The sequence below is a fragment of the Vanellus vanellus genome, assembly GCF_965231255.1.
Source record: "Vanellus vanellus genome assembly, chromosome: 1".
Taxonomy (NCBI): domain Eukaryota; kingdom Metazoa; phylum Chordata; class Aves; order Charadriiformes; family Charadriidae; genus Vanellus; species Vanellus vanellus.
In genome coordinates, this window is record NC_138905.1 from 161305517 (window position 1) to 161332614 (window position 27098).

Below are 27098 nucleotides of genomic sequence, written 5' to 3' on the forward strand. Positions count from 1 at the left end.
GTCATTGTGAAGAATGGTTGTCCCTGTTTACACCATGGACTTGTTCACAAATGTAAAACAGATTTCTCTTTGTAAAGCATAAAATATTACATCAAGGAGCACAAGCACTATCATATGTAAGATACTCATGGTTTAACTAAGGATGAACTGCCACACCATTTACCCTGTGCAGTCAATATATACGCCAACATTGCTACATTTATGTTAGTAAGCTGACACTCCTGAATAGCAAACAAATTACTAGAATTCTCACTGCAAACAGTGCAACTAAGTTCGTCAGAAATTTTGCTGAGAGTTATCTGACTTTCCATCTTTCTATTACTAAGTCTGTAGAACAAATTGCGTTGATCCTAGCACTTACAATTGCAATGTTTCTTTATCTCCTTTTTGGTGGTTTTATGTGTACAGTCTCTGTGTATAGTCTCATATGTAGAAGCTTCATCTTCTCATAAGGAAATGTTTTCAAAATGAAGAATCAGTAACATATCACTATTGTATGTTTGAAGCCACTATATTTACAAAGGTTAAAATACTGTGTTCAGACTGGCAGTGGGTTTTTTCTGATGTTATATATCCGTGTTTTGCACAGTTTCCATTTTGCCATCTTTTCCACAGCTCAGTCACAGGGAAATGGCACTGAGGTTTGAGATTTCAAAGGAGCAGAGCACTGGCATTTTTCCTTTTTCTTCCTTTCCTCCTCATTTCTGCTGGCTGGCAAACTGGCTGATGTGAGTTGGTTTGGGAGAGTAAAATGGACTGGATCGCCCTCTCGGAGACAAGTAAGAAACTCCATAAAGCCATTCAGGATATGATCTTTTTGCTGATTTCAGACACATCTACCAGCTGCTTCCCAGAAGTGCTAACAACTTTGTCCTTGTTTTTATACCTTTCTAGTTTCACCAAAGCAATAGTGTTAAGACAGCTGGAAAACCCTGACTGCACGCAATGTTTTACAAATGCTTTGATACCAAAAGATAAGACATAAATTAAAAGCTGGCTGGTCAGTGGGATTATCCATGCCTTGCAGTAACATTCAGCTTCATGATTTTATCAGTGATAACGAGCAGGGAGAGAAACAGGGGTGATGATAACATTTCTATATCCTAAGTGAGAGGTCTTTTTCTTCATGGACCTGACATTCACAAAATCGTCTTAAAGGTGGCTACCTTTCAGTACTCAGCACAACAAAGAGAGTTAAATTAGACAGCAGCACCTGCTAGAAGGCTGCTTAGTTTTGCCGGGAAATAGAAAAAGCAATCCTTTTGCCAGCGCACCGAGAGCTTATCAGCCTGTGCTCTCCGGGGTGGTAGCGCCTCCGCTGCCTGATGTTCCAGATGTGCCCGAGGTGCACGATCGCCATCTAGTGGCTACTGTACAGTAAGGAAAAGGAGCCTGTGTGGCTACCATCTCAGGCATTTTATGGGCGACAAAATGTAGTGGTTTAAGCTTTTAATGACAACGCATGCATTTTTACTTGGCTGAATAATTCCCGATTAAAAAGAAAAAAATAAAACCATTAAAATTTTATCATGTTTTTTTACACAAAGTGGCCCTCCTGTAGATTTTCTTTCTCAGCAGCTTCACAGCAGGCACAAGAAAACTGAGAGAACCTTGATGTGGTATACCAAGGTGGGCAATAAACATAGGTTGCGCATGCAGAAAATGCTGGAATTAATGGCATACCTAAAGCTTAGTTTTCTTTATTGGTTTCTTGCCTGGAAGAGCTACAAATCACGTAGCACAAAGGCGTTAATAAAAGACAACACCTCATCATCATGCATCTCCTAATAATATGGAATTTTGAATCTAGAAGCAAGAACGTGACATAGAGTTAGGAGGAGAATGTTCTGTTTCCAGATTTAATGAATTTTCCATGTGACCTTTTAGCTCTGCTCCTTTAATTTTACATGTATAAAATTACAGCATGATTCAGTGCACTCCCCTTTTCATGATGTCCATTCGCAGAATGAGCTGATTATAGCAAGAGCTGATGTCACAGAGCATGGTGGTGTGACAGAGGCACAGAAACAAGCAGAAGATCCTCTGTGTTTACAAAGTATATGCAAATATAGAACAGACTGTGTAAAATAGCATCCTTGCATAGTGATGCTTTTGTTCTCTTCTGTGAACTATGAGTCCTTTTCTTAAATTCTTTATATTCTTTAGGTATTTAGACGGTAAGGTTTTGGCAGGATAGGTTTCTTCACTCCCCTGTGGAAAGTCATCACCTATGTGCTCCAGCTCCATCAGTTCTTTTCTGCCTGCTGCTCTATTCATTTGTATAGCACAGAAGAGCCAGGTGACCTTGCCTCCTGGAATGGCATGGAAACCAGTAGGAGTTTCTTTTATTACAACCAGTCGGGTGTTAAAGCAGCTACTTCCTCCATGCCCCTTCAGGCTAATGCTCCCAGATGGCAGATCTGAAAGAAACATATGTATTGAAGAAGGCATAAGCCCCCCACATTTCAGTGCTGAGTGCCCGTATACCTAAATGTGCAGTATTAGTCAAGAGACAGTTTGTCTCTGATTGCTGTCTTTTCTTCTACAAGGTATGAATCAAGTGAAAATGTTGCATAAGTTGAGCAAGATTCAATCTGTTTTCCTACACTTCATTAAATCTTTCATTTTCTGGACTTCTTTTTCTTTTTTTTTTGATGATGACCATACACAGCTGTAAAAAGTTTCCAAAGGTAGAAGTATTTACTGTTTGCATAAAAGCTGTCTTTTGAGGCTGATACAGGTTATGGTATTGATTTATTTAGTTTTAATCTGTGTATTGAGAAATGTCTTCCTTCCTTTTTTTTTGATTAACCATCAGCGTGGTTAAAGGAATTGTTTTATTGTAACATCGAAATATAGAATTTATTAGACAATTTCAAACAAAAGCACTGAAACAAAATATCTCGAAGTACATTCCTTTATTTTACTTCTGTTATCATCAGAAAGTTCCTCCTAAATGGCTTTAATCTTTCTTGCCACCAACGTTTAGCCATCTACTGGAGCAAATAGGAAAATTATCATAAATATTTTCTAGATATTTTTATTTACTAAGATTTAACAGTATTCTAGACGCAGGTGTTGGAATGCCAAATTCAGCAAGTTACCTGCGCCAACATGCCTAAACTGATGAGTAGTGTCATTATAGTCCTGTGTTTAACACTGTTCATGGTTCAAAGCTTTTTCATGAATGAAATATCTTGCTGATGTCTGTATTTAGGTTGCGTGAATCTTGATCTAAACGTTCAGGACATTGACAAGAGATGACTACATTTTGAAGTATATGGGGCCCGTTGTGTATCTAAATAGCCAGGCTCTGCAGGGTTTCAAGCCCTCAATCCCCCTGCCACCCATATTCCTGCTTTTCTTCTACAAACTACAGGAGGTCCTATGCTCTCATGTGCCTTAACCGTGGGACCCCTACCACTACGTGGTCAGGACTCAAGCCCTCTGAACTAGTTGAAGAAGACACTATGTCACTGACAGACAGAATACTGACACCTGCGGAGGAGGAGAATTTTGCCATTTGATCTAAGCGGCATAAGTTAGGTTTCATACATGGCAGCATCGCTGTGTCTGGCTTGTTGTGCTGTATCCTGCCATCACTTAAATTTTGAAACTCTTTCAAATCATATGGATTTGAACATGGTGAGAAAAACAGGACATGCTGCTGTGAAAGGAGAGTCTTTTTAATAACTTACATGTTGGCTTTGGGAAGATGTGGTTAGATACTAAATACTCAGAAAAAAATAGAATCAGTTGCTGGTTGTCTTCAAATGTAACTTTTAGAAGAGCAAAAACGTGCAGTAAGGGAGATGTTAACTAAGAATTACTCTCTTTTTGAAAACAAAACATGTCATGATGTTGGATCCCTTACTGCCATGTCTTTATTCTGTATCCAATTGAAACAGTATTTACAGAGATAGTTAACAGCATGGTTCCTGGCATGAGTATTGAAAGCTTTATTACTTTCTAGTCACATATGTTAAGTTAGAATGTATATTCTTAGCAGTGATTGCTTTCTGATAGCCTGAAGAACACCTGTACCAGTTATATGCAAGCTGTATTTTTATTTTAGTGGCACAGACAAATGCATATTATTTTAATTGGGTTAATTGTGCATTTTTGTCCATTCACAGTGTTGCTTTACTGTGGCAGATGGCCCAGTGTATGTGTTATAAATACTTTGCATGACATCCCCTCTATTTTACTAATCTTCACTGTGACTTTCCCATTGGTAATGACTAACTGCGGTTTCCTAGCCAGCAACTTTTAATAGATTCCTTTTTTTTTCCCTTAATCTCTGCCTGTCCTCAACAGCACTGTTTTGTTCAATAATTTAATCAGTTCAGCAACAGTATAATATTAGATAATTGAACCATTACTTTATGAATTTTTGAAATGCAAAATACCCATGAAGTAATCACTGATGAATATTTCAGTATTGATAGAGACCACTCTCTTTTCTGAAGAAACAGACAGAGTTCTGCTATCTGTGTTTGAATGCTTTTTCTTTCCTTTTCTTTTTATTTCTGTCCCCTGGTCCTGAGAACCATATGCAGCAAATAGGAAGGAATCCAATAACCAGAAAAATTAACAGAAAGGATTAACATTTTTGCCTAACCGCCATGACCATGTTAACCATTCAACACCTATGTATCAAAGGAGGGAGTTTATACAGAAGAAATCCCATTCATCACTGTCTCCTCTTATCAGTGAATATTTATCTGTGAAAGGGACTCCCTAAGGCAAAACCACTCCCAAGTTCATCCCACCTGTGTTAGCAGACAAAAGGAAGTAGATGCTGCAAAAGGACGTAGATTCTGCCCCTCTACTCCACTCTCATGAGACCCCACCTGGAGTACTGCATCCAGCTCTGGAGTCCCCAACAGAAGGAGGACATGGACCTGCTGGAGCGTGTCCAGAGGAGAGCCACGAGGATGATCCAAGGGCTGGAGAACCTCTCCTATGAGGAGGGGCTGTTCAGCCTGGAGAAGAGAAGGCTCTGAGGAGATCTTATTGCGGCCTTCCAGTCCCTAAAGGGACCTACAGGAGAGCTGGGGAAGGACTTTTTACTAGGGCACATAGTGATAGGATGAGGGGGAATGGCTTTAAACTGGAAGAGGGCAGGTTTAGATTAAACATCAGGAGAAGTTTTTCACTTTGAGGGTGGTAAGGCACTGGAACATGTTGCCCAGAGAGGTTGTTGAGGCCCCATCCCTGGAGGTGTTCGAGGCCAGGCTGGACGTGGCCTTGGGCAACGTGGTCTAGTGAGAGGTGTCTCTGCCTATGGCAGGGGGGTTGGAACTCGATGATGTTCAAGGTCCTTTCCAACCTAAACCATTCTGTGGTTCTAGGAAATTCAGTGGCAGAATAACAGCCCAGAGCTCCTTATAGGCTGATGTGATTTGGGGGGGAAACTCCTGGACTGGGAAATTTCTGACTAGAACCACTCCTTTCTCTGGAAACAAGATCAGATAGTTGGCTGGTTCATGTTTACGATCTGTATGTTGGTAGCAGCTGCTCTGTTTTGCTAAGGGCAGTACTCCTCACACTCCCTCTCTTGTATCCAAGATGTTTCATGCAAGGAAGCAGTAGTAGAGCGAAGCTAGCAGGTGGCCCTAGGACAATTCCACAATTTCACAGCAGTTTGTGAGATTTCACAGTTTAATTTCACAGTTTAATTGTGTTCCTTCTCAGAACAAAAAAATACTTTAAACAAGAATGGCATACAAGCCCTAACCACAGCCAGTGTTTTGAAGCTTTCATTGCAGAGATAAGGAGGAAGGGGGAGCTGACTGGAGCATGTTATCCCTCAGACATCAGGATGAGTTTGGGTCTTAAGTTTAAAATGAGTAACTTCATAGCTTTTATTCAGAAATGGTTTCTGCACTCATGAACCCCTCATAACTTTTCTTTGATCTCCTCCTTGGCTCCCCAGAGTGATATAGGAAGTTCAACTTAAAAATGCTTTAATGTTTTTTTGAGGAGACACATGTATCTTAATGCAGCTACCCTGGCTTCCTGCCTGAATTTGGAAACTGTTCAGTAGCTTGTTGTAGATGCTTAAGTGTGCTTGCGAGTGTTGGGCACCTTCTCAGTGTATTGCTGCTTCCTCGGTGTTGCTGATATTCTTACACCTCCTGAATGTTGGTCCTAATGGTTTTAATTAAATCTGCCTTTTCTCACGGATGCTGCTGAAGTCACATGATGGGACAAATTCTGCCTTTGGAGATATTTGCATACTGCCAGTGATCCCTTCCAAGGGATTATGCATGTGTGTCCGGGGAGAGGAGGGAGTCCAGTGTGATGCAAAACCAATTCGTATTCAAATGCAAAAGGAAGAAATGTGGAAATGCACCTGAAAAACTTCTCTTTGAAGTGAGGAAAAGAGAGCTGATTGATACTCTGTAGAGAAGGAAAATAAAATAGATGAAAGATTCTTGTTTGCTGTTATTGAAAACTTTCAGGGAGGCTTAATGCCAAACATTTTCATTTTTCCTCTGACAGGCACAAGCATATTTACTGTTTACGAAGCTGCTTCCCAGGAAGGCTGGGTGTTCCTTATGTACCGAGCAATCGACAGCTTTCCCCGATGGCGTTCATATTTCTATTTCATCACCTTAATTTTCTTTCTGGCCTGGCTTGTTAAGGTACTGAAAAATGTATTCTTTTAAACCTGTCCAAAATGTAGATCATATTAGAATTAATTTCTTTTCTTTTCCTCTTGCTGAGCTTTGTGTCAGCCATTCTTTTCTTCTTGTTCTTTTTTCAGAATGTTTTCATCGCAGTCATCATTGAAACGTTTGCAGAAATTAGAGTGCAGTTCCAGCAGATGTGGGGGTCCAGGAGCAGTACTACTTCAACTGCCACCACCCAGGTGAAGCACCTGAGATACTGAGGTTCTCTGGGGACTTGATGGGGTTTAGTTTATGAATGAATAATAAGCAAAAAGTTCCTGTTAATTATTATTTTACCTGATTTATTTGATGTAGCATGTTACCACATGTATTTTAACATTGATAAATGAATTTTCATTTAAAATTAAATTCTAGGGTATATTATCCAGCTAGGCTTTCTTAAAAACAAATAACAGAGAAGACTGTAATGTGGTTCTCTATATGGCTGGGTATATTATTGCTAAGTTTGTGTTTTCTTTTAATGAAATAGGATAATGCTTTTTTATCATGTCATTGCCGGGTTTGGAATTAGGGTTGCTATTGAATGTCACTTTCTGTGCTAAGGCAGAAGAGCTGAAATTGCTAGCAGTAGCTGGAAGAAGAGGTGTCAGAGGGCAGCTGAAGCGTTTGGGGAAGCTGATCCTGGAACTGAGAAGGGCATGTTGAGACCAAGGAGGAATGAAGTGCTGAGGCAATGAAAGAGCCAGGCTAATATTTGAGGTAGCTAATATCGGAGGTAGCCACAGAGAGCGACACCCCGAATATGAGAGAATGAGTAGGAAGAAGCCATGATAGGAAGGATTCTATGTGTGGGCTGGGTAGTGTGAAAGACCCGATATGAAAAATGGGGGCTAAAGGGTTGAGATTTCAATTCTCCCACTCGTTATTGTAACAACCGTATTATGTGTCCTGAATGTACAAAAGGCCAGGCTTTTCCAAGCTAGTGCAGTTTGCTGTCTATAAGAAGGACCAGTACTGACTGTCTGCAAAAAGCCCTTAGAAAGACTGATATGAGAAACGTACCCATGAGGAAAATTTTTCTAATCTCTGTAGCTAGAGGTTATTTATTTTCTTAAACCAGAGGATTTAAGTGTTTCAAAATTATTTATTAAATATTTTCATATATTTCTTTGGATATTCCTGTAATCCATATGTAAATCTAGTCCTTTTCTGCCTACTGCTACATTTTTCACCTCAAATAGACTTTGTGGCAATCATTTCTACCTTATATACGTCTTTGTCAAAGCGGACTTGATGATATCAATTCAAAATCTAACAAAAAAAGGACTTTTCCGCATGACGTGTACTTAGCCTGAGGAACGTAATGTTCATTTAATCTCTGATGGGACAAATTCCTGAGCTATATAGGTTTAAGCAACATAGTCTCAACTAGAAGCTGGAAGAGAGAAATCAATGTAGGGAAACTTAAGAAGCAGCCAACATTAAGGAATTTCAAGGATAGAAGAAATTCCCAAAATAGCATCATCATGCCAAAGAATATGAACATGTTGAATATAAATTGCATCATGCAAAATAAAAATAGCATGTTGGCTGCAAACAAGCGAATGGTTACTTTGTTCCTTGAGTCACTGGCCTAATGGGACATAAAGGGAGTCCAGCTTAGTGAACTACAGAAATGATTTATCTTTTTCTGTATTAAGAAGGACAGAAAATTTCTTGCAGGGTTTCTTGTTCAAAGCACCAGGCAAAAGTTAAAAACCTTGCTTGTTTTGTGCATGAAATAACCTTGAGAGAAAGCAACAATATCTTGCTTCATTTGCCCACTTCATATATCATTAAACTGGTCCTGAAACTTAGTCCTATAGAAAAAAAAAATGAGTGCCCGAGAGTCAAAGTCAAGGAAGGGGTCTCTGGAGAAGGATAAAAAGGAGGTTCTTGTAAAGCACTTTAGCACTTTACATTAAAGTACGGTATGAAGAGGAGTAACTCAGTGCTGATCTGAGTTGGCAGCATTGCAACCATATTTGTGTGATACTGTCCCCAGTCTAATGAGCACTTCTCTTAAGATGGCTTTTAAGCTTCAGCCACACTGCTGTGACTGTTCTTGAGGTGACTTGTTTGGGTGCTGGGTGTCAAGGAAAAGGTGGCAACTTTGCCATGCTTCATTACATAGTATATGCAGACTCTCAGGTGGCAATTCAAAATGCTGGAGCCATTCATTTTCTTTCAAGAACATAGTTTCTCACTGTTCCAGATGTCCAGCAGTCTGCATCTTTTTATGTCCTAATTTCTGAGAAAGAAAAAAAAAAAAACCACCAAAAAAACCCCAGAATGCCTACACCTACGCTTCCAGAGGTTATTGGCAAAATGTAAATACCACTGTGGTCAAGAGAGCCTTTTCCATTGACATCATTAGACCCAGGATATCATTCAGCTATTTGCAGGAATTATAAAGTCTGGGTAACAGTACAGAAGAACTGTACAGCTACTCTTGATATGCATCAGTGCAACAAAAACTCCTTGGAGTAAAATAGTTTTGCTGCTAAAAAAGACAAGGTTGTCTATTGTTTCCAAATGCACCATGAAACTTATTTTTTGGTCACAATGTATTTGTGTTTCCTCGGGATAAGCTTACCTTAATAAGGAATTTATTCTGAACAGTACCACCATCTAATGATACTGATCAGAGATTAATTGAATCAGTTTCTACATTGGGACTTATAGAGACACGTTGTGATTGATGTTATCTGAGTAAAATTCAGAATCTATTAATGTTGGAAAAAGAGCGTTTTGCTTTTTTTGTCTAGCAGTAAGAACCATTTCTCTCTTATTTTAAACTAGCTATCATGAAAATGTATGCAGGTCCTTAAGGAGAATGTATTAGATTTCACTTGTATTTATCGGCACATTTCTGACAATTTTCCCTTTCAAGATGTTTCATGAAGATGCTGCTGGAGGTTGGCAGCTTGTGGCTGTTGATGTGAATAAACCCCAGGGCAGAGCTCCTGCATGTCTACAGGTATGACTTTGCTATTTAATAAATCGGTGTGTGTAACCAGCACCGCTCAAATGTTGGCATAAGGAGGCTGTGGTGAGAAATAGCTACAATAGTTTTAGACATGAATTTCTTTAAATCCATTGCTTTCTGCTGTGTAGGCTTGTTCTTGAAAATCACAGATGAAAAAACAAGATACAACACACCCAAAGGGAGAAGATTAGAAAAATGCGTTCCTTATGAAGGCTGTGTTTTGTGTGCTCATGAGAGAAAGATTTTAGGTTTTTTAAATGTAAAATAACATAAGTAATCATCCTTTGTCTTTCAGATTTTACATACAAACTGATTCCACTCCTAGGTTATTCACAACAGAAATGCTTGTTTGTTAACTGCAAAGTACAATAACATACGCCAGGAAGCATGACTATTCATAATAAACACAGAAGTACCTCATTTCTCTTGTTCCATCTTGAAAATAGGCTCACAGAAGAAGGGGGAAGGGGAATGTAGGTAGTAAGCCATACAGTTTTGAAACTTCCAGATTTAATATTCTCACGTGGATATATGTGAGTTTGTAAAACTACATCCTCATTGTTTAAATAAATCCAGACTAAGATAAGTAATATTTTTATAAATCCTTTTTTATTACAGCACATTGTACAGCAGCTCAAATTTTTATTTGCAAGGTAAATAATGTTGCTTCTGGATGAAACAAACATGCTTCAGATAGAAAGCCAAGTCTACTATAGCAATCTGATAGCATGATGTTTGCTGGCAGCATGTACATTGTTGAACACTAAGCTGGCAAGTGCCTTTCATCCTCTCCACAGGCCATTCATTCTCAAATATCTCTGCTTGGTCAAACCGCTGCCATATATTTACTTATAGCATGTGTCTTCACTGATAATTCCTCTTCCCAAATTTATTTCTTGATTTGATGGTGTTCTCAAGTAAAAGTCTCAGGCATGTGGATAAAATGTAGCTGAACTCATAACGAAAACTCCTCCAGATGAAAGCTAAGATAGCATCTGACTTACCTGGTCTGCCTTTGTTGTCTGTAGTATTGCATTCTTGGCCTTTTTAGGAATCGTGTGAACCCACAGTAAATTGTGTTCCAGGCAAAATAAACCTCATGCATCAGTGAGTGCTGCAGCTTTTTATAATTGCAAATCAACTAGCAGTTTTCTTCTCTTTCTTCATACCTTTGTGCAACATCTTCAGGGTTTCCAGTAATCAATGACCTTATTGGATGTCAGTCCAAGGAAAGCAATCCAAAGAAAAACAATGCGTTAAAGTATTATTTTATTGGAATAGTGCCCAAAATAGGCTTTATTCTTGTGAAATGCAGACTAAAATACAGGTCCAAAGAAAGCAAAATCTCAAAGTCTGGCTGAACACACACACCTTTATTCATCTCACCATGCATTATTGTTTCAGTTCTATCAATCCGAAGTAAAAAGAAAACAGACTTCCTAAAAATTAATGTATTTATAGCCTTTGCAATATATTACAGACATTCGTTATGGATTAATTCCCTAGTGAGAGGTGCGGTAGTTATTTTCTAAGGGTTTGGGTGGGTTTTGTTCCTTAAGAGGATCATGGTGCATAAATCTGAATCTAGGAAAGAGTTAATCAGATTGTAGAATATATATCCTGCTGTTAGGACACATTCAATTAATGTGCATTCTTTTGACCTTTATTAGCTAAGTATATTGTCATTCAATATCCTGTGAAGGATGGAGTTCTTAGAAAAAGGTAGTGAAGACTCTCTATTGCCCTGTACCATTTTAATTAAATTTTGCAGTAAGTTTGGTTTTATTAATTCCTCTCTGGGCTCTGTAAATATTACTGCTCCAAATAGGACAGGGAACATTATTAAAAGTTCTGTTTCAACAGTTACATGGGTCTGGGTCTGTGCTTTGGTGAAACTCCACTTATTCAGTGTATTGAGCTATTTAGAATTTACTTCTTCAACAAACTGTACTGTGCATCAGGAGAGGAAATACCCTAGCGGCTAAGGGAATGGAGAAGGACTGTGAACATCTGGGTTCAATTTATTGGCCAAGCACAAATTTCCTGTAGACCTGGAGAAAACTACTTAGTAGGTATATTTGCTTTAGTTCACATTCCTTATGGGGGAAAAGTGTATCCCTCCCAGATTTGGCTACTGTTGTGTTTAAACCTACTAACTACTTGCGAGGCACTACAATAAGATGGGCTTGTGGTATCAAAGTTTGCAAATAGATACATCCAGCTCTCTAAAGGCGGGACTGGTGGAAGAAAAAATAATGTGATTTATATGTGGTCTGTAACATAAAAACCTCTCTAATACAGGTGTATTGGGTTTGCTTGGCAAGGTTTTGGTAGTGGGGGGGCTACAGGGGTGGCTTCTGTGTGAAGCTGCGAGAAGCTCTCCCCGTGTCTGATACAGCCAATGCCAGCCAGCTCCAAGGTGGACATGCTGCTGGCCAAGACCGAGCCCATCAGCGACGGTGGTAGCACCTCTGTTAAGAAGGGGAGAAAGACCTGTGCAGCAGCAGCCAGAGGAGAGGAGTGAGAATATGTGAGAGAAACAGCCCTGCAGACACCAGGGTCAGTGAAGAAGGCGGGGAAGGAGGTGCTCCAGGTGCCAGAGCAGAGATTCCCCTGCAGCCCATAGTGAAGACCATGGTGAGTCAGGCTGTCCCCTTGCAGCCCAGGGAGTACCCAACGCCAGAGTAGATGGATGTGCCCAAAGTAGGCTGTGACAGTGTGGAGAGCCTGTGGTGGAGCAGACTCCTGACAGGACCTGTGGTCCCATGGAAAGAGGAGCCCATGCTGGAGAAGTTTGTCTGGCAGAACTTGTGATTCCATGGGAGACCCACACTGGAGCAGTCTGTTCCTGAAGGACTGCACCCCATGGAAGGAGCCAAGTTCATGGAGAACTGTCTCCCATGGGAGGGACCCCATGCTGGAGCAGGGGAAAAGTGTGAGGAGTCCTCCCCCTGAAGAGGAAGGAGCAGCAGAGACAACGTGTGATGAACTGACTACAACCCCCATTCCCCATCTGCCTGCACCACTCGCGGGGAGAAGGTAGAGAAAATCAGGAGTGAAGTTGAGCCCAGGAAGAAGGGAGGGGTGGGGGGGGAAGGTGTTTTAAGATTGTTTTTATTTCTCATTACCCTCCTCTCATTAGATTGGTAATAAATTAAACTAAAATTCCCAAATCAATTCTGTTTTGCCCGTGACAGTAATTGCTGAGTGATGTCCCTGTCCTTATCTGCCTTTCACCATATTTTTTCTCCCCTGTCCAACTGAGGAGGAGAAGTAATAGAGCAGCTTTGGTGGGCACCTGGCATCCAGCCAGGGTCAACCCACCACAAGTTTTGGAAGACACTTCATGTGGACTAGCTGGGTCTCTTTGGTTTTACTAGTTTGTTTGGCCTTTGTGTGACCGTACTTACTCCCACAGACCAGGTCAGGGGTTTCAGCCTGGCAGGCCTAGCTAGCCTAGGCAGAATATTGCCATGGTGCGTGGAGCAATGCAGGTCTGGTGTTATTCCTGAGCACACAGTAATTCAGAGATATCCTATAGGCTCTGTGCAGAGCCTTTGTAACTCGCTTTGTCTCGCACAAGTGTGTCGTTGTTGCACCAAACTGCTCAATTAGGTAAAACGAATAAGCAGGCTAACCATGCCTTTACACTTCTGTCACAGCTGATCTGCAAAGAGGGGATTACAAAGGAGTTTCAGAATCCCATCTGGTGTGTAGTGTGCCTTGGTGTGTCTAAACCGCTGGGCAGCTGAGCGAGCGCCACTGCGCTTGCCAGGGCATCCCCTCTTGTCTCTCCAGAGACCCCACCTGCCTTTCCACTGGGCACATGGCATATAGGCAGAACAGAACCGGCGTGTGCATACAGATCTGGGATCTGCAAGGGCCTCTTGTATACAGCGGCATAGTAGTTAAAAGTAAATTAAGAGTAAACCACAAGAGATGGGCAAGAAAGATGGGTGTTAATCTGGTGAATCAAAGAGCTTTAACTCAGACACCTAACTAAGTTTTCTTTAGTTTTTTAGAAGTGGCTGGGAGTGGCAACGTGAAAAATTAGTATCAGTATGGTTTCTGATTTTGACTTGCAGATCTATCCTAATGTGGGGCAAAGAGGCTTTTATTTTGGTATAATGGTTTTATATTTTTTGCATTTTTCTTTTGAGTGTTCCCAAAGGTGCTTTGTGGTCTTTTGTTACTTATTCTCACTGTTCCCCATGATTGGCATTGATTTTAAATATTGATTTTCTTTTGTCACTGAAAAATAATCTTTGTGTTTTCCATTTTAACATGAACCATTTGGCATGAATGCATGCTGGGACTCCCACGTTGCCACATTATTTTGCTGTTGTTTATATCACTTTAACACATTGTAGTGTGTTAGAACTTCCTGCCTACCGTGATTTACTCCTACGAGCACAGTAGGAAGCTCTCAGTTCACAAATAAAGAAAAACTGAGCACCAGGTTCCAGAAAAAAAAAAACTGAGCACCAGGTTCCAGAAAAAATCCTTTAAAAAACTCTTTGAGCATGTTTTTACCCCTTTAATCCCGTGTTAAAGGCACACTGTGTTTCTTATTATTCATTTCCTGTTAATTTTAGAAGTTGTTAATGTTTTTATCACTCCTTCCTTCTCTTTGTTTTCCTGTCTGCAAAGACTTGTAAAATACACACACTGATTTAAAGCTGAACTGGAAAGTTTCAACTCACATGTCTTCTGTGAACCTGGGGTTGGTATTACTAACACCAAGTAATGATATCTTCAGTCTTCTCAGCGCTCAGTTTTGTAATGAACAGAGAAAGTCTGGAACTGTGGTTCCTATGGGGAGCAATGCGCCAGACAGCAATTCCTTGTTCATGATAATATTTTGGGGACGTATGTCCAGCAGAAATGAAAAGCACAGCTGGAGATGGAAAGACATTTAGAAAAAGCTTGGGAACACTGTGTGTGATGTGTCAGCATAAATGGAAGTGGTCGCCTACTCACAAGCTGTAAGTGCACTTGTACTCTTGATAGTAAAATCTTCAACAGATTAAAAATACTGTATTCACTTTTAATTGTATGTGTTCTATCTAAGGAAGAAATATAAGGTCACAAAGCTATGATCTGAGCAAGCAAGTGACATTATTATGATTACAGTGTTCCCGAACATCTGATTAATGTCAGAAATTTAATCATATCTTTTCGCCTCCAAAAAATATTTAGTCCTTCATGCTGCATATTATTATCCTAATGTGTTACAGAATTCTATACAATCACAGAATTTTAGAGAACCTTGAAGGAGAGACAAAAAGATGAAAAGTAATATCGACAGACAGAAAACATATGGAGGGTGGAGGAGTCATGGCCAGAAAGGGAGGAATTGAGTGTTTTAGCAGTTTCATAATGGATAGATTGAACGAGAGGGAGAGAAATGAGGTGAAACAGTACTTTGGGATTTTCACTGCAGGAGTAACAGAAGAGAGCACCAGTGGGTTTTCTCCTCTTCTCTTTCACGGGAAGTAATTATTGGCGAACCAGAAAAGTGTGGTAGTCTATTTATATACTAATTTGCCCTTTAGTTTAACTTTGGAATCAAGCAAAAGGTATGCCTGCTCAGTCCTACTCTCTTCTTACCTATGGTGGCTTTCATTAAATTAAATACATATATAATATATTTCTTCCAATTAACTGAAATCCTCTCTTACAGTGAAAGAAAAATCTTCTCTTTCAGCTGGCTAAAATTAAGTTTTGATTTGAATGAGTTTATTATTTGAGTATATTATACAAGTTTATTCAGAAGCAGATTAAATTGATTCCAAATCCTAAACTTCTGAGCCTGTCATTAAAAAAAAAAAAGGGACTTCTTTTTTCTGTACCCTTTTCTTGTTTAGAAAGCCTAGAAATTGCATCAGTTAACTGAAGCTTGGATAGTTCAGCGATGTACTTGGCACTGAAACAGGGCTGAAAAACAACCATATTAGTTTTACTGAGGAGACCCAGGAGCAGAATATGCAAAGTGTAAATGTAAAAGCAAGCTGTTAGTTTTGGTAAAGTACAAATGGGGAAAAAAATTAGGTGGAATGGAAGACTCTGCAGGGAAACTAAATGTGTTGGCAAAGAACATGCACAAATGATGTCCAGCCCCATCCAACCTTCCTATCCTCATGGGAAGATAGTAAATCCTGGGTATTATGAAAAGAAAAAAAAAAAAAAAGAGACTTCCAGTATTTTCCACTTGTACAGAGGGTATGGGAAGAAATGGTGAAATGTGGTGAATGGAGTGAAGGGGTAGAAACTCCAACATCTAACTCTCTGACTCTGGTTGGGGATTCCCAAAATGAGCTGTTGTTAAATGTGTGCTCCATTTCAGCTTTATTCCATTTCAGATGAGGAGGGTAAAGGTGTTACCATCCTCTACTGTCTGCTTGCCCCCTTTTTTCAGGGGCTTTAACCACAGTAACAACGGCAACTGAAGAGGCAATGAGTTTACTCCTGGGACACCTCAGCTCACTGTCTCATCTGGTAATGTAAACTGGTGTTCACTGCAGTTTATGTTATTAAAAGGAGTCATGAATTCAGCCAGCTGAAATGATGAGTCCATTTAACTGAAGGAAGGAGGGGACAGGGCAACTATAATGTAAATGAGCTGCTGCTGCAGTGTTGAGAACCAGTATCTGTTTTGATGAATTAAAAAGATAATCTCATAAAACTGGAGAACCAAACATATTTTCTCCCATCTACATTTTTCAACATTTTTTACTAAAAGGGACCTGAAAAATAATAGCCCCATGATGTAGATATGGAGGATACATAAAACTGGCAGACAAACATTGCATTTGCTGTGTCTCCAAAATCAGCCAGTACCAGAAATAGGCAGATATAGATCATCCTTCTCTGAGCTTCTGGGTATCCATTTATGCCATCATTCTGTATCTTGGACTCCAGCAATCATTTATTTAGGGACTTTCTGAAGTGGCTGTTAAATTTAGGCCATTATATTTAGTATCGATTGATGGATTTCTCACCTTTCAATTTGTCTAGCCTTTTTTTGAACCCATTTATTGTTTTGGCCTCCAGAACATCTTGTAGGAACAAGTTACATAAAGTAACTATGTAGCATTTTAGTTGATAACAATTGAGGAATTAATTTGCTGTTTTTCCTGAGATTACTCAGAAATTACAAAACACGTAGTGCAAAGATTATTGGTTGTAATCTTGAGATGGATGCTCCTTTTCTTTTTAATAAAAGAAAGCATTTGAAACAATGAAACTTGACAGTGGCTGGATCACAAGTTGTTGTAACATGCAATCAGTAACAAGAGGAGGGCAGACATGAGTGTCTGAGGATGATAAACACCAAGTATGGGGTATAGTTGGTTTATGGTTGTGCTTGTGTATACAAATAGAAATATCAGTCATGAGGACACCTCAGAAGGGGAAATAGACTTTGAATATCAGGAAGGACTGTTAAAAAAAAGAGTTTAGTGTATTTGGTGACAAGGCTGTCATTTGTAAGACAACTTTCAATCTCCCGTACGTAATATTCTGGCATTCACAAACATTAATTAACTTAATGATTATTAGATTCCTATTGTAATTTTGTCTATGCTTCTGTTTCTCTGCTATTGTATACATGCATCTAAAAGAAAAGTACTTTCAAGGGAGTACTTTGCATCTGCAAGGCATACAACCTCCCTCCCTCCCTCCCTGCCTTCCTTCTTCCGTTCTTCCCTCCCTCCCTTCCTCCCTCCCTCCCTCCCTTCCCTCTTTCTTGCCTGCCTGCCGCCTTTTCCTTTATAAACCTTATACTGAGGCACATATGTTAACAATGAGTTAGACATAGTTCTTTTATGTTCATGGTTTCTTCTCCATAATTTGCCATTTACTTGCTGAACTGTCTGTTCTTGTTCGTTACGATCAAAGTAAATTACTAGCCAGTTTGTAGCAATCTAACTGCAGAAACTAAACCAAAAAAAAGAAAGAAAACATGCTATTGATTTCACTGTTTTGCATTTGAACAAATAGATTTCATGAACACAACTTTCCTCAGCTTGAATATGTAATTTTCCTGCGGACTTAAAGTATCAAAATCCCATCATAAAGGCAAAGCAGATAGGCATTAAACTATGATTAAGCTTATAAAAGGGTAGTGGTTTTCCCTGGCAGTATCGTTTATTAGAGAAGGGTCTGCTGCAGCAGAAAATATGGTCACATCAGGCCCCTGGCATCTCCTTGGGACATGGAGGAACAAGTGTTTGGAATTTGTCTGAGGTAGTAGGTTTTCAAAAATCTTTCAGTTCTTCCACCATCATCGTCAAATTAATAAGCTAAAAATCTTCCACAATAAAAACATGCAAGTTGCTATGACATTTTTAAAAGACAGCTTCACCTATGTAGATTTTTTTTTTTACCCTCAGTCTTTTTGATGGGATGTGAACAGGCAGAGTGGACCATTTTTCTGGGATTCTTTTCAGCAGTGGACTTCAGTACAGCTTGCACTCATAATTTGCACTTAGAAATTTCGGGGCACATCAGTGTCAGTGAATTATAGAAACTATTCAGTAATGCCACTAAAATGAAAGTTCAGCTGAGTTTCCTTTAGAAAATTTTATTTCTAGTGTTAAATATGTCCAGTGTTTCAAATCCCATCAAACTGAAAACGGGTATTTAAATTGTCATGTAGCTTTTTTGTTTAGCACAATTATAGCAATCAAAGTGTTGGAAGCAGCAGCAGCAGCAGCAGCATGACTTCCTTTAGAACTATAACTTGGATGACAAATGTGAGCAAAGTGGAAGACTGCAGAGTTTTAGAATAAAACTGGCAGGATTTTTTTTTTCTTCGTGTGAGTTGGTTCCCCCCAATATTTTCCGTATTTCTAGTATTTCTCAAAGAAAGGTCTCTTTTCAGTAGGACTGCAAAGAACATCATGTACTACCACTGTGTAGGCTATTAGATTGTTCTTTTTAGATGTTTCTTTTTAGATTTTTGAAACTTAAAAAAAAAATCCACTTTGCGATATCTTTTTGTTACTGTTGGGGTCTCTAATCCTTTGCGTTCACAGTAGCCAGTGGAGAGAGTTATTCCCATCGTGAATCTGAAGATAATTCACATGTTGGGGATGCTGAATTGCCTCTTGCATTGTCTGTATTTTTTCATTGCCATGGGGAGGCTACATAAACTGTGTGACCTTCTCAGCACCTCAGTGAAATTCCTAAGAGTAAGTGGGATGAGTCTGAGCTAATAGGTATTCAAACAAACAGCTCTTACTAAATTCTGACATTTTTAAGTGTCTATTTCGTATTCAGCTTAAAATTTTTACTTTCCATTATTCATAAATATGTCCCACCCTAAAAAAAATCTCTGAGAAAAGGTCTTTGCCTTTTCTTATTGTAGTCTTGGTATTCTGAACGCAGACTCTAACTTTTGAGAATCACCGTGGTCCTGATTCATCTCACCTGTTTTTAAGCTCTTAGCGGATGCCACTGGTAGGATCATAGTAGCACAGAGCCAATAGAAAGAGATGGGCATTGCCAGAGGACAGCTGAGGATCTGAGTCTGGCGTTGCCCATCACTCTACACACTGCCTCAGAGTGCAGGCTGTTCACTTTCCTGTTTTAGGTGTCCCAGTTCTTTTGAGGGGAATCTCTAAAGCCAAAGTCTTTACCTCCTCTTTCTCCAGTAGGCCATAATAATCTATATTATGTATTTTCGATGTGCTGATTCAAAGCAAAATTAAGTCCTGCTTCAGCAAGCATACATACTGATTTTTCATAAGTATTTTGCATTTATTAAATCTTGCTGAAATCAGTAGAAGGTACCTAGAGCTTTTAGAATCATGTTTTTATGTGAGCGATTTCATTGACATAAATGCAGTTGTTATACAAAGAAGTATTTGCACTGTCATGTTGAAGTCTACATCCTTTATGCTCTGTGAATTCTTAAAGTGCCAGCGAGAGGGAAGCGTCTTCAGCTGACCTGTGCATTTTAACAAGATGAAGGCTGCAGTGCAGTACAGTAAATTCAGATCTCCAAGCTGCTTCCCTAACAATTTTGCTTCCCCTTCCTAGGATTCCTTTTCTTTCCTACACTTTGAGGCCTGACAGGAGTGAAGAGGGAAGCTAGCAATGTGGCACGTGGAGAAAGGACACGGAGTTTCTTCACGTTAAATGTATCTGAACTGATAGCAGACGTTTGCAACCCTTTGGCACAGATGTACTTTGATTTCTAGCCTGACATTTAGTGTGGTGTTCAGGGTGACTATTTTGCAGTTTGAGGTGGGCTTTTTTTCTGTCTGTTATTTTAACTTTTCCATACAAAAATTTTAAATCATTTTATTTGCTTGTCTCAGAGCTTTCAGACAATGTACAAAACTGAACTGTCGCAATAAGAGTGTGTATTCCCTTTTATAGACTCATTATTTTTCTAGTTAAAGAAGGCCAGGATGGATATCTGGCCCAGAGGCCATCTGATGTGGACTGTGGCCTTTCATACTTCCTTCTCCAGAACAGATCGATCATGCCCACTTTACGTAGTACTTGGCCCTTTGTCTCTTCTGAGCCCCTGTGACATCCCTGTGCCCTTCAGGCACAATTATTTCTCTATGTTTTTTTCAGTTCTGAGTATCCAAAATAATCTTTTGTGGCTCATCATAACGATAGTTTTATGGTCTGATGCTGAGACCATGCATTGCATGCTCTCAGGTGTGATGCCTGAGAGGTTATTCAAGGGTGCAAAGACTTTTGTGATGTTAGAGGATTGTACAGAATGGAGGGAGCCATGCTTGGGTGTTGTTTTAAGGAGAACTAACTGAAGAGATCCAAACCAGTGCTGTGCAGCCAGCTAGCAATTAAGCAGACTGGATGTGGCGATCAGGTTTTGTAGTTGCTTCTTGGCTTTCATTCCTTTAACAGAAGAAAAGTACCAGATGGCACCAGAGAAGTGAGTTTTCCTTGGGTGAAAAGTTTTTAACAAATTCTTTCATAACGCGGGGGCAAAAAGGATACAGATGCAGAAAACAAACATGCCTGGTTGTTAATGCTAAGTATTTTAAAGGATGGTAAGTATTTTAAAGGAGTGTGTAGAGAGGACAGAAAAGTAGGGTGGGGTAGAGCAGGGTGTCCAATATATAGTCCAAGCAAGTATGACTAAGACTAATGGGATAAAATTAAGAAAGAGAGAATTTATGGCTAACGATGAATGTTCTTGATTCTGTGGAAGAGTTTGTGTGGTAGCAGGGAAATGCCTTCCAATGGCTGCAGCCATTGTCAGGCCAGGCTGGACAAAAGGCTAGAAAATAATTCTGCATTGGTAGGGATAAGAGTGTGGTGCAGTAGATGCTTCTTTTACTCTCTCGTAAGATGTGAAATACAAAAATGAATCACAACTGAAAAACTGGGACTCAGCTCTGTTGGATTCTTTCCCCAGCTTTGCCTTTTGTCTACACAAGGAGCCTTGATCTTTCCACCCAGCTCAGTGCAGAACTGTTATATGGGCTTCCTTTTCTCAGGACAGCTGGCAAAATGCTGGCGTATTCTTTCCTAGCACACAATAACCAGTTGTTCCTATGGGCAGGAATGAGCTTTTAACTCACTTTAGATATTTAAAATTTGGTTACCCAACTGAGGTTATAATTAGTGGAGAGAAGCAGGCACCTTTGGCAGATACTTTCTTTGCTTGTTGTGACATAAATATTTTTACATTTTTATAGACCTAGATGCTACTTCATATTTAAGTTCCAGTGTTTTGGGATTTTTCATAATTGCTTTCCACAATCAGTCATTTTCATTTAATCTTCACCTCATCCTTTGAACAGTAGCTTGAGATATCATACTTAAAGTGCTATACATTATTTTGCCATTGAGGCCACCTGGTGTATATAATCTATGTAGTGACATTTTATTAATTGCACAGTACCCACAGCCTATATAAATAAATTCCTCTTCTCATTCATAAACTTTTCAGAAAAGTTCAACTGAGGAAAGCAAATATATACACTAGTAGGCTTGATTTCAGAAGGTGTTTTACTACAGATGCTGGTAATGTAGCAGAGTTAGCAGTTGATGTGCTGTTCTCCTTTCTTTATTTCTGGCCTCCACTTCCCTCTGTAGGATCCTAGAGGAGGAACTGGAACACTAATTAGTGAAAGCTGACTGTACACCCAGTTCCCTCCCTCACGCTCTCTTTATCTGCATACAGTTTTGCCATCCAGTCTGTTATTCTCTTGGCTCAGTACTATAATCTTGGATATCTTCTCAGTTTTCTTCGGTATCTTCTAAACCACTTCTCTTTTACCGAGAAACTGCCTCCTACTGACTATTTATGGTTGTTTGCTGGAGAAGTCCTACTATTTTTACCCTCAGTCACTCCATTTCATCCCCTCCCAAAGTAAAATTTCCTAATACTGTGTAGCTTAGAAGCCAGCGCCAATAGATCCATTCACAGATCCTTAATTTCTTCTTTTCTTCTTCTCTAGCCAAGGTCCAGCAACCTTTGGTCTGTGCTGGCTATCCTTAACCAAGGTTGATAAACCCTCACTGTTCATACCTACTCTCTTGCATCCATTTAATAGCTGCTACTGTATGAGAACTCATAAACATGCTTCTTCATTCGTGTGCATACACATACATACCTTTATGTGCGGGTCCTGAGGGAACTGGCAGATGAAGTCACTAAGCCGCTAGCCATCATATTCGTGGTGGTCTGGTGAGGTTCCTGCCAGCTGGAAAAGGGGAAACATAACCCCTATTTTCAAAAAGGGAAACAAGGAAGACCCAGGGAACTACAGGCCAGTCAGTCTCACCTCTGTGTCTGACAAGATCATGGAGCAGATCCTCCTGGAAACTCTGCTGAGGCACGTAGAGAACAAGGCGGTGATTGGTGACAGCCAGCATGGCTTCACCAAGGGCAAATCATGCCTGACAAATTTGGTGGACTTCTATGAAGGGGTTACAGCGGCAGTGGACAAGGGAAGACCAACTGATGTCATCTACTTGGACTTGTGCAAAGCGTTTGACACCGTCCCACACGATATCCTGGTCTCTAAATTGGAGAGACGTGGATTCAACAAATGGACCACTTGGTGGATAAAGAACTGGCTGGACAGTCACACTCAAAGAGTTGTGGTCAACAGCTCGATGTCCAAGTGGAGACCAGTAAGGAGCGGCATTCCTCAGGGCTCAGTACTGGGTCCTGTACTGTTCAACATCTTTGTCCGCGACATGGACAGTGGGGTCGAGTGCACCCTCAGCAAGTTTGCCAATGATACCAAGCTCTTTGGTGAGGTAGACGCGCTGGAGGGGAGGGATGCCATCCAGAGGGACCTGGACAGGCTGGAGAGGTGGTCCCAAGCCAACCCCATGCAGTTCAACAAGGCCAAGTGCAAGGTCTTACATCCGGATCGGGGCAATCCCAAAAAATACAGGCTCAGCGGGGAATGGCTGGAGAGCAGCCCTGAGGAGAAGGACCTGAGGGTGCTGATTGATGAGAAGCTCAACATGAACCAGCAATGTGCGATCGCAGCCCAGAAGGCCAACCGTATCCTGGGCTGCATCAAAAGAAGTGTGGCCAGCAGGTCAAAGGAGGTGGTTCTGCCCCTCTACTCCACTCTTGTGAGACCCCACCTGGAGTCCTGCATCCAGCTCTGGAGTCCCCAACATAAGAAAGACATGGACCTGTTGGAGCACGTCCAGAGGAAGGCCACGAGGATGATCCGAGGGCTGGAGCACCTCTCCTATGAGGACACGCTGAAAGAGTTGGGGCTGTTTAGCCTGGAGAAGAGAAGGCTCCGGGGAGATCTTATTGCAGCCTTCCAGTCCCTAAAGGGGGCCTACAGGAGAGCTGGGGAAGGACTTTTTACTAGGGCACGTAGTGATAGGACAAGGGGGAATGGCTTTAAACTGGAAGAGGGCAGGTTTAGATTAAACATCAGGAGAAGTTTTTCACTTTGAGGGTGGTAAGGCACTGGAACATGTTGCCCAGAGAGGTTGTTGAGGCCCCATCCCTGGAGGTGTTCAAGGCCAGGCTGGACGTGGCCTTGGGCAACGTGGTCTAGTGAGAGGTGTCTCTGCCTATGGCAGAGGGGTTGGAACTCGATGATCTTCAAGGTCCTTTCCAACCTAAACCATTCTATGATTCTATGATTCTATGTGTGTCAGTCACTGAAACAGGGCAGAAACAAAGCAAACAACTATAAGAGCCCTCTGAGCAGGTTTGTTATGGGTGAGCGATCTCATACTCTGTCTCTGGAAGATAATCTGAACTATTTCTTCTGGTGGGGAGCTTGATTTTCTGCTGAGTGCATGCCTGTTGTATGCTTTGTGGAGCCAGAATATCTCCTGGACTGCTCTTTTTGCATGGATTAAATCTTTTCGTATTAAAGCAAACAGTGGTTTGTGCCCTGCTAGACATCAGGTCGACCTACCCACAGTATAATTGTTTTGCCGAGATCAGGGTACGGCTATTTGGTTGGTATTCTTCCATCATACCCACATAGTAATCATTCTGCTAAGCACACTCAAAGATAAGCTTAATTGAAAGGCAAAATTTTGGTACTCATAAATTCTGCAAACCAACCCATTTTTCTAATATTAGTACATTAACTCTTTTAATTAAAGTTCCCATTTTTTCTGTACATTGCACGCTTCCTTTAAAGTGATTTTGTTGAATACAATTTTGAAACACCAGTAGCACTGAATTTAAAAAAAAAAAAAAAAAAAGAAACTGTGTTATGGCAATAGTAAGGCATAATTGTAAAGCACAACCACCTAGAACTCAGCACTAGGCTACACCTTTAAAAAGGACGGCAGGGCATGGCAGGCAATACGCTGGAAATTCCCATTTTCACCCTTTCACCTTTCACATACCTTTAAGATGTGGAACACTGTAGTAACGACTAGCTAGGAAAAGTTTCAGACAGCTTGGTTGGCATCACAGCACACAGCAGAGGTAGACATCAAGCACAGTTCTCCAAGCAAGTATTTGGCTGTCTTAACTACGAAGCCATCCTTCTCCGTCCTTCTCTGTATGCCATTCTCTGCCTTACTCACACCACGTGTTGCAGGGTATTTCATCTACTGGCGTGCATCCTATACAGCCCGTTGAAGTTCACTGAAAAGTTCAGGACTTTGGCGACCATGTCATTAAAGGCTGTATTATAGCATGTACACAGCAGACACAGATGACCTTAATTCCAGCAATTTGCAATTCATAGCTTTGCAGATTTAATAATGTTCTGTTGTTATCAGGTTTCCTTTTAACAGGAAGTCATTTTCAATGAAGAAGCTATTAAGCATATAGGTCCTTACTTTGTTTCCTAAATACCAGTAGTTTATTCCGCAAAAGATCCAGTTCAGCAAGTATAGGCATATGTGTGAATCTCATCAAAGTAATTGAAATATGTAAGGATTTTGTGCTGCAATCCTCTTACTGATGCCATTAGCATTGTTTGTGGAAAGGTAAGGGGGCAGACATGGATGGTATGGTTTACACTGTCTTGTAGTGGATGGTATTTGTTTTATTTGTGTGCTCCTGGTCAGAAGGATCCCTGTGAGAGAAGGAAGCACCATTCCTTTTTCAAGGATGCTACTGAGCATGCTTCACATGGAGATGGTTGCAAAGGATGTGGATGAAGTCAGACAATGTGTAGCTCTGTTACAGCATTAGGATCTTGCAGCTTATGCCAGGAGACTTCGAGGTGGCAGTGAGTAGGCATCCTTCAAGAGGTGATTGGAGTAATTCCCTGTGGGACAGAGCAGACTGAGCAGAGCTTATTGCAGCTGAAAATGCCCTTAACTAAAACCAAACCTGGAGCAGTGATCTGCCTGCAAGGATACTTGGGCAAAGAAAGAGCTGTGCATGATACAGAAATACCAACTTTGGCTTGCCAGTCTTTCAGTTGACTGCTCTGTGGCAGGTTGTTATTCACTGACTGAGCTGCAAAAGAGGATGATTCACTGCTCTCGGACTGGGTTTCTGAAAGCAAATTGGTGAGGGATTCTCGGTGTTCTGCAGAGCTAAGAGCCAAGCGCCGATGCTTAGAGACCTTCTTCTACCTATCCCTCAGAGAAGAGGTAAGGAGGAAAGCGGATGTGACAAGCGTGTTTGTTTTTCACCCTCTATTCCTCCAGATTGTCTCTTTTTGGGGGAAGTGCAGAAGGGAAACAATAAAACCCTGGCACTGTCAAACTCGGCAAGCGTTTTGCCACTGGCTGTACTGGAGAAGGATTTCATGTCTAATGTTATGAATAGACAACATTGGTTTTACAGTTATTAAAAATGGCAGACTGAAATAAATCTAAATGCCAAACAGTCTTGAAACAAAAATACCATGAACCCGTGAGGCAAAAGGGACACGCTCTTGCTAAGTGTTCCTCCTTAAAACCATGAAGATTTAGGAGTGTATGGGAGAAACTAGCTGGTTATTTCTCCCAGCTATAAATGTAATGAAAAAAGGGAGTTCCTTAAATTTACTCTAGCTGTAAGAAACTTACATTACTGCTTATATTTAACATTGAACACATTTCTAGAATACTGCCTAGTTCTCAGAATTAATGATGTACTGTGCTTCAGCAGTTCCAAGAATTGTTTTGTACCTATTTCATTCCTTCAGTGGAACTTAGATGTCTAAGTCCACTTGACTGCTCTGAAAATCTTGATCTCTAAGAAAACTGTTCCACATGTGCGTGTGCTGTGTTTTCATAAACCAGTAAGGAGCTTATATTGAGATAGATATGTATATGTACAAGACACATAGTGAACGCTACAAATTTACTCACTTTTGCGGATTGTGATTATGCAAATGTGTTCAATGGAAAACATTAGGAACTGGCATCATCCTTTAAATGAAAGGACAGTAACCCTAGTGGGTATATATGAACCAGTGTAGTTACTTTTGCAGATCATTTGGAAAATTGTCTGTACTAATGCTGGCACTGAAGTTCCTTTTTCACATTAAAAAACCCACATTGTAAATCAATGTTCAATTTATGCTGTACACCCCATTGCAGTTCAGCATTAATCATGAATGTATAACCAGTAAGGTTAATCCTACTGGTTGCTAAAGAGAATAATAAGATATGGTATGCAAAGGGTGAATAATGGAATATAACTACGTCTCAGAAAGGAATGTGTGACAGTGATGGATGCAGTTTTAATTTAAGTGTTTTTACTCTTTGCACTGGTGGGTTAGCAACATTAACTAGAAATTAATTTAAAAATTACTTAAAAGCCTTAGGGATGGGAATGAGGGCAAGAATAGTTATTTATGTGTAGGTGTGGTTGTACAGACATAGACATAGAAGGAATGGAATTAATTTGGCTGTCTTAGGAGTCTGGCAATTAAATGTGCTGATAGGAGTTGATCACCTTAGGCACTTTATAATCAGAAGAAAGAGACATCAACAGGAGGTGAGACGTATAATTTTAAGACAGTCATTGATGATAGCTCAAAGCCTAGGTC

The 27098-nt window shown here is 40.4% G+C and overlaps 1 protein-coding gene across 2 annotated transcripts in view; it reads left to right on the forward strand.

The window, feature by feature from the left end:
- Positions 1–27098, forward strand: part of NALCN (sodium leak channel, non-selective) — a gene marked incomplete at both ends in the record, with an annotated part of 351928 nt that overhangs the window by 69151 nt on the left and 255679 nt on the right. Inside the window, 3 exons of one of the 2 annotated variants that reach the window (XM_082482102.1) lie at positions 6508–6650; positions 6773–6877; positions 9571–9657. In XM_082482102.1, the coding sequence (XP_082338228.1) occupies positions 6508–6650; positions 6773–6877; positions 9571–9657 (335 nt within the window). The remainder of the gene's footprint in view (positions 1–6507; positions 6651–6772; positions 6878–9570; positions 9658–27098) is intronic. The other variant, XM_082482103.1, reaches the window with a different exon arrangement.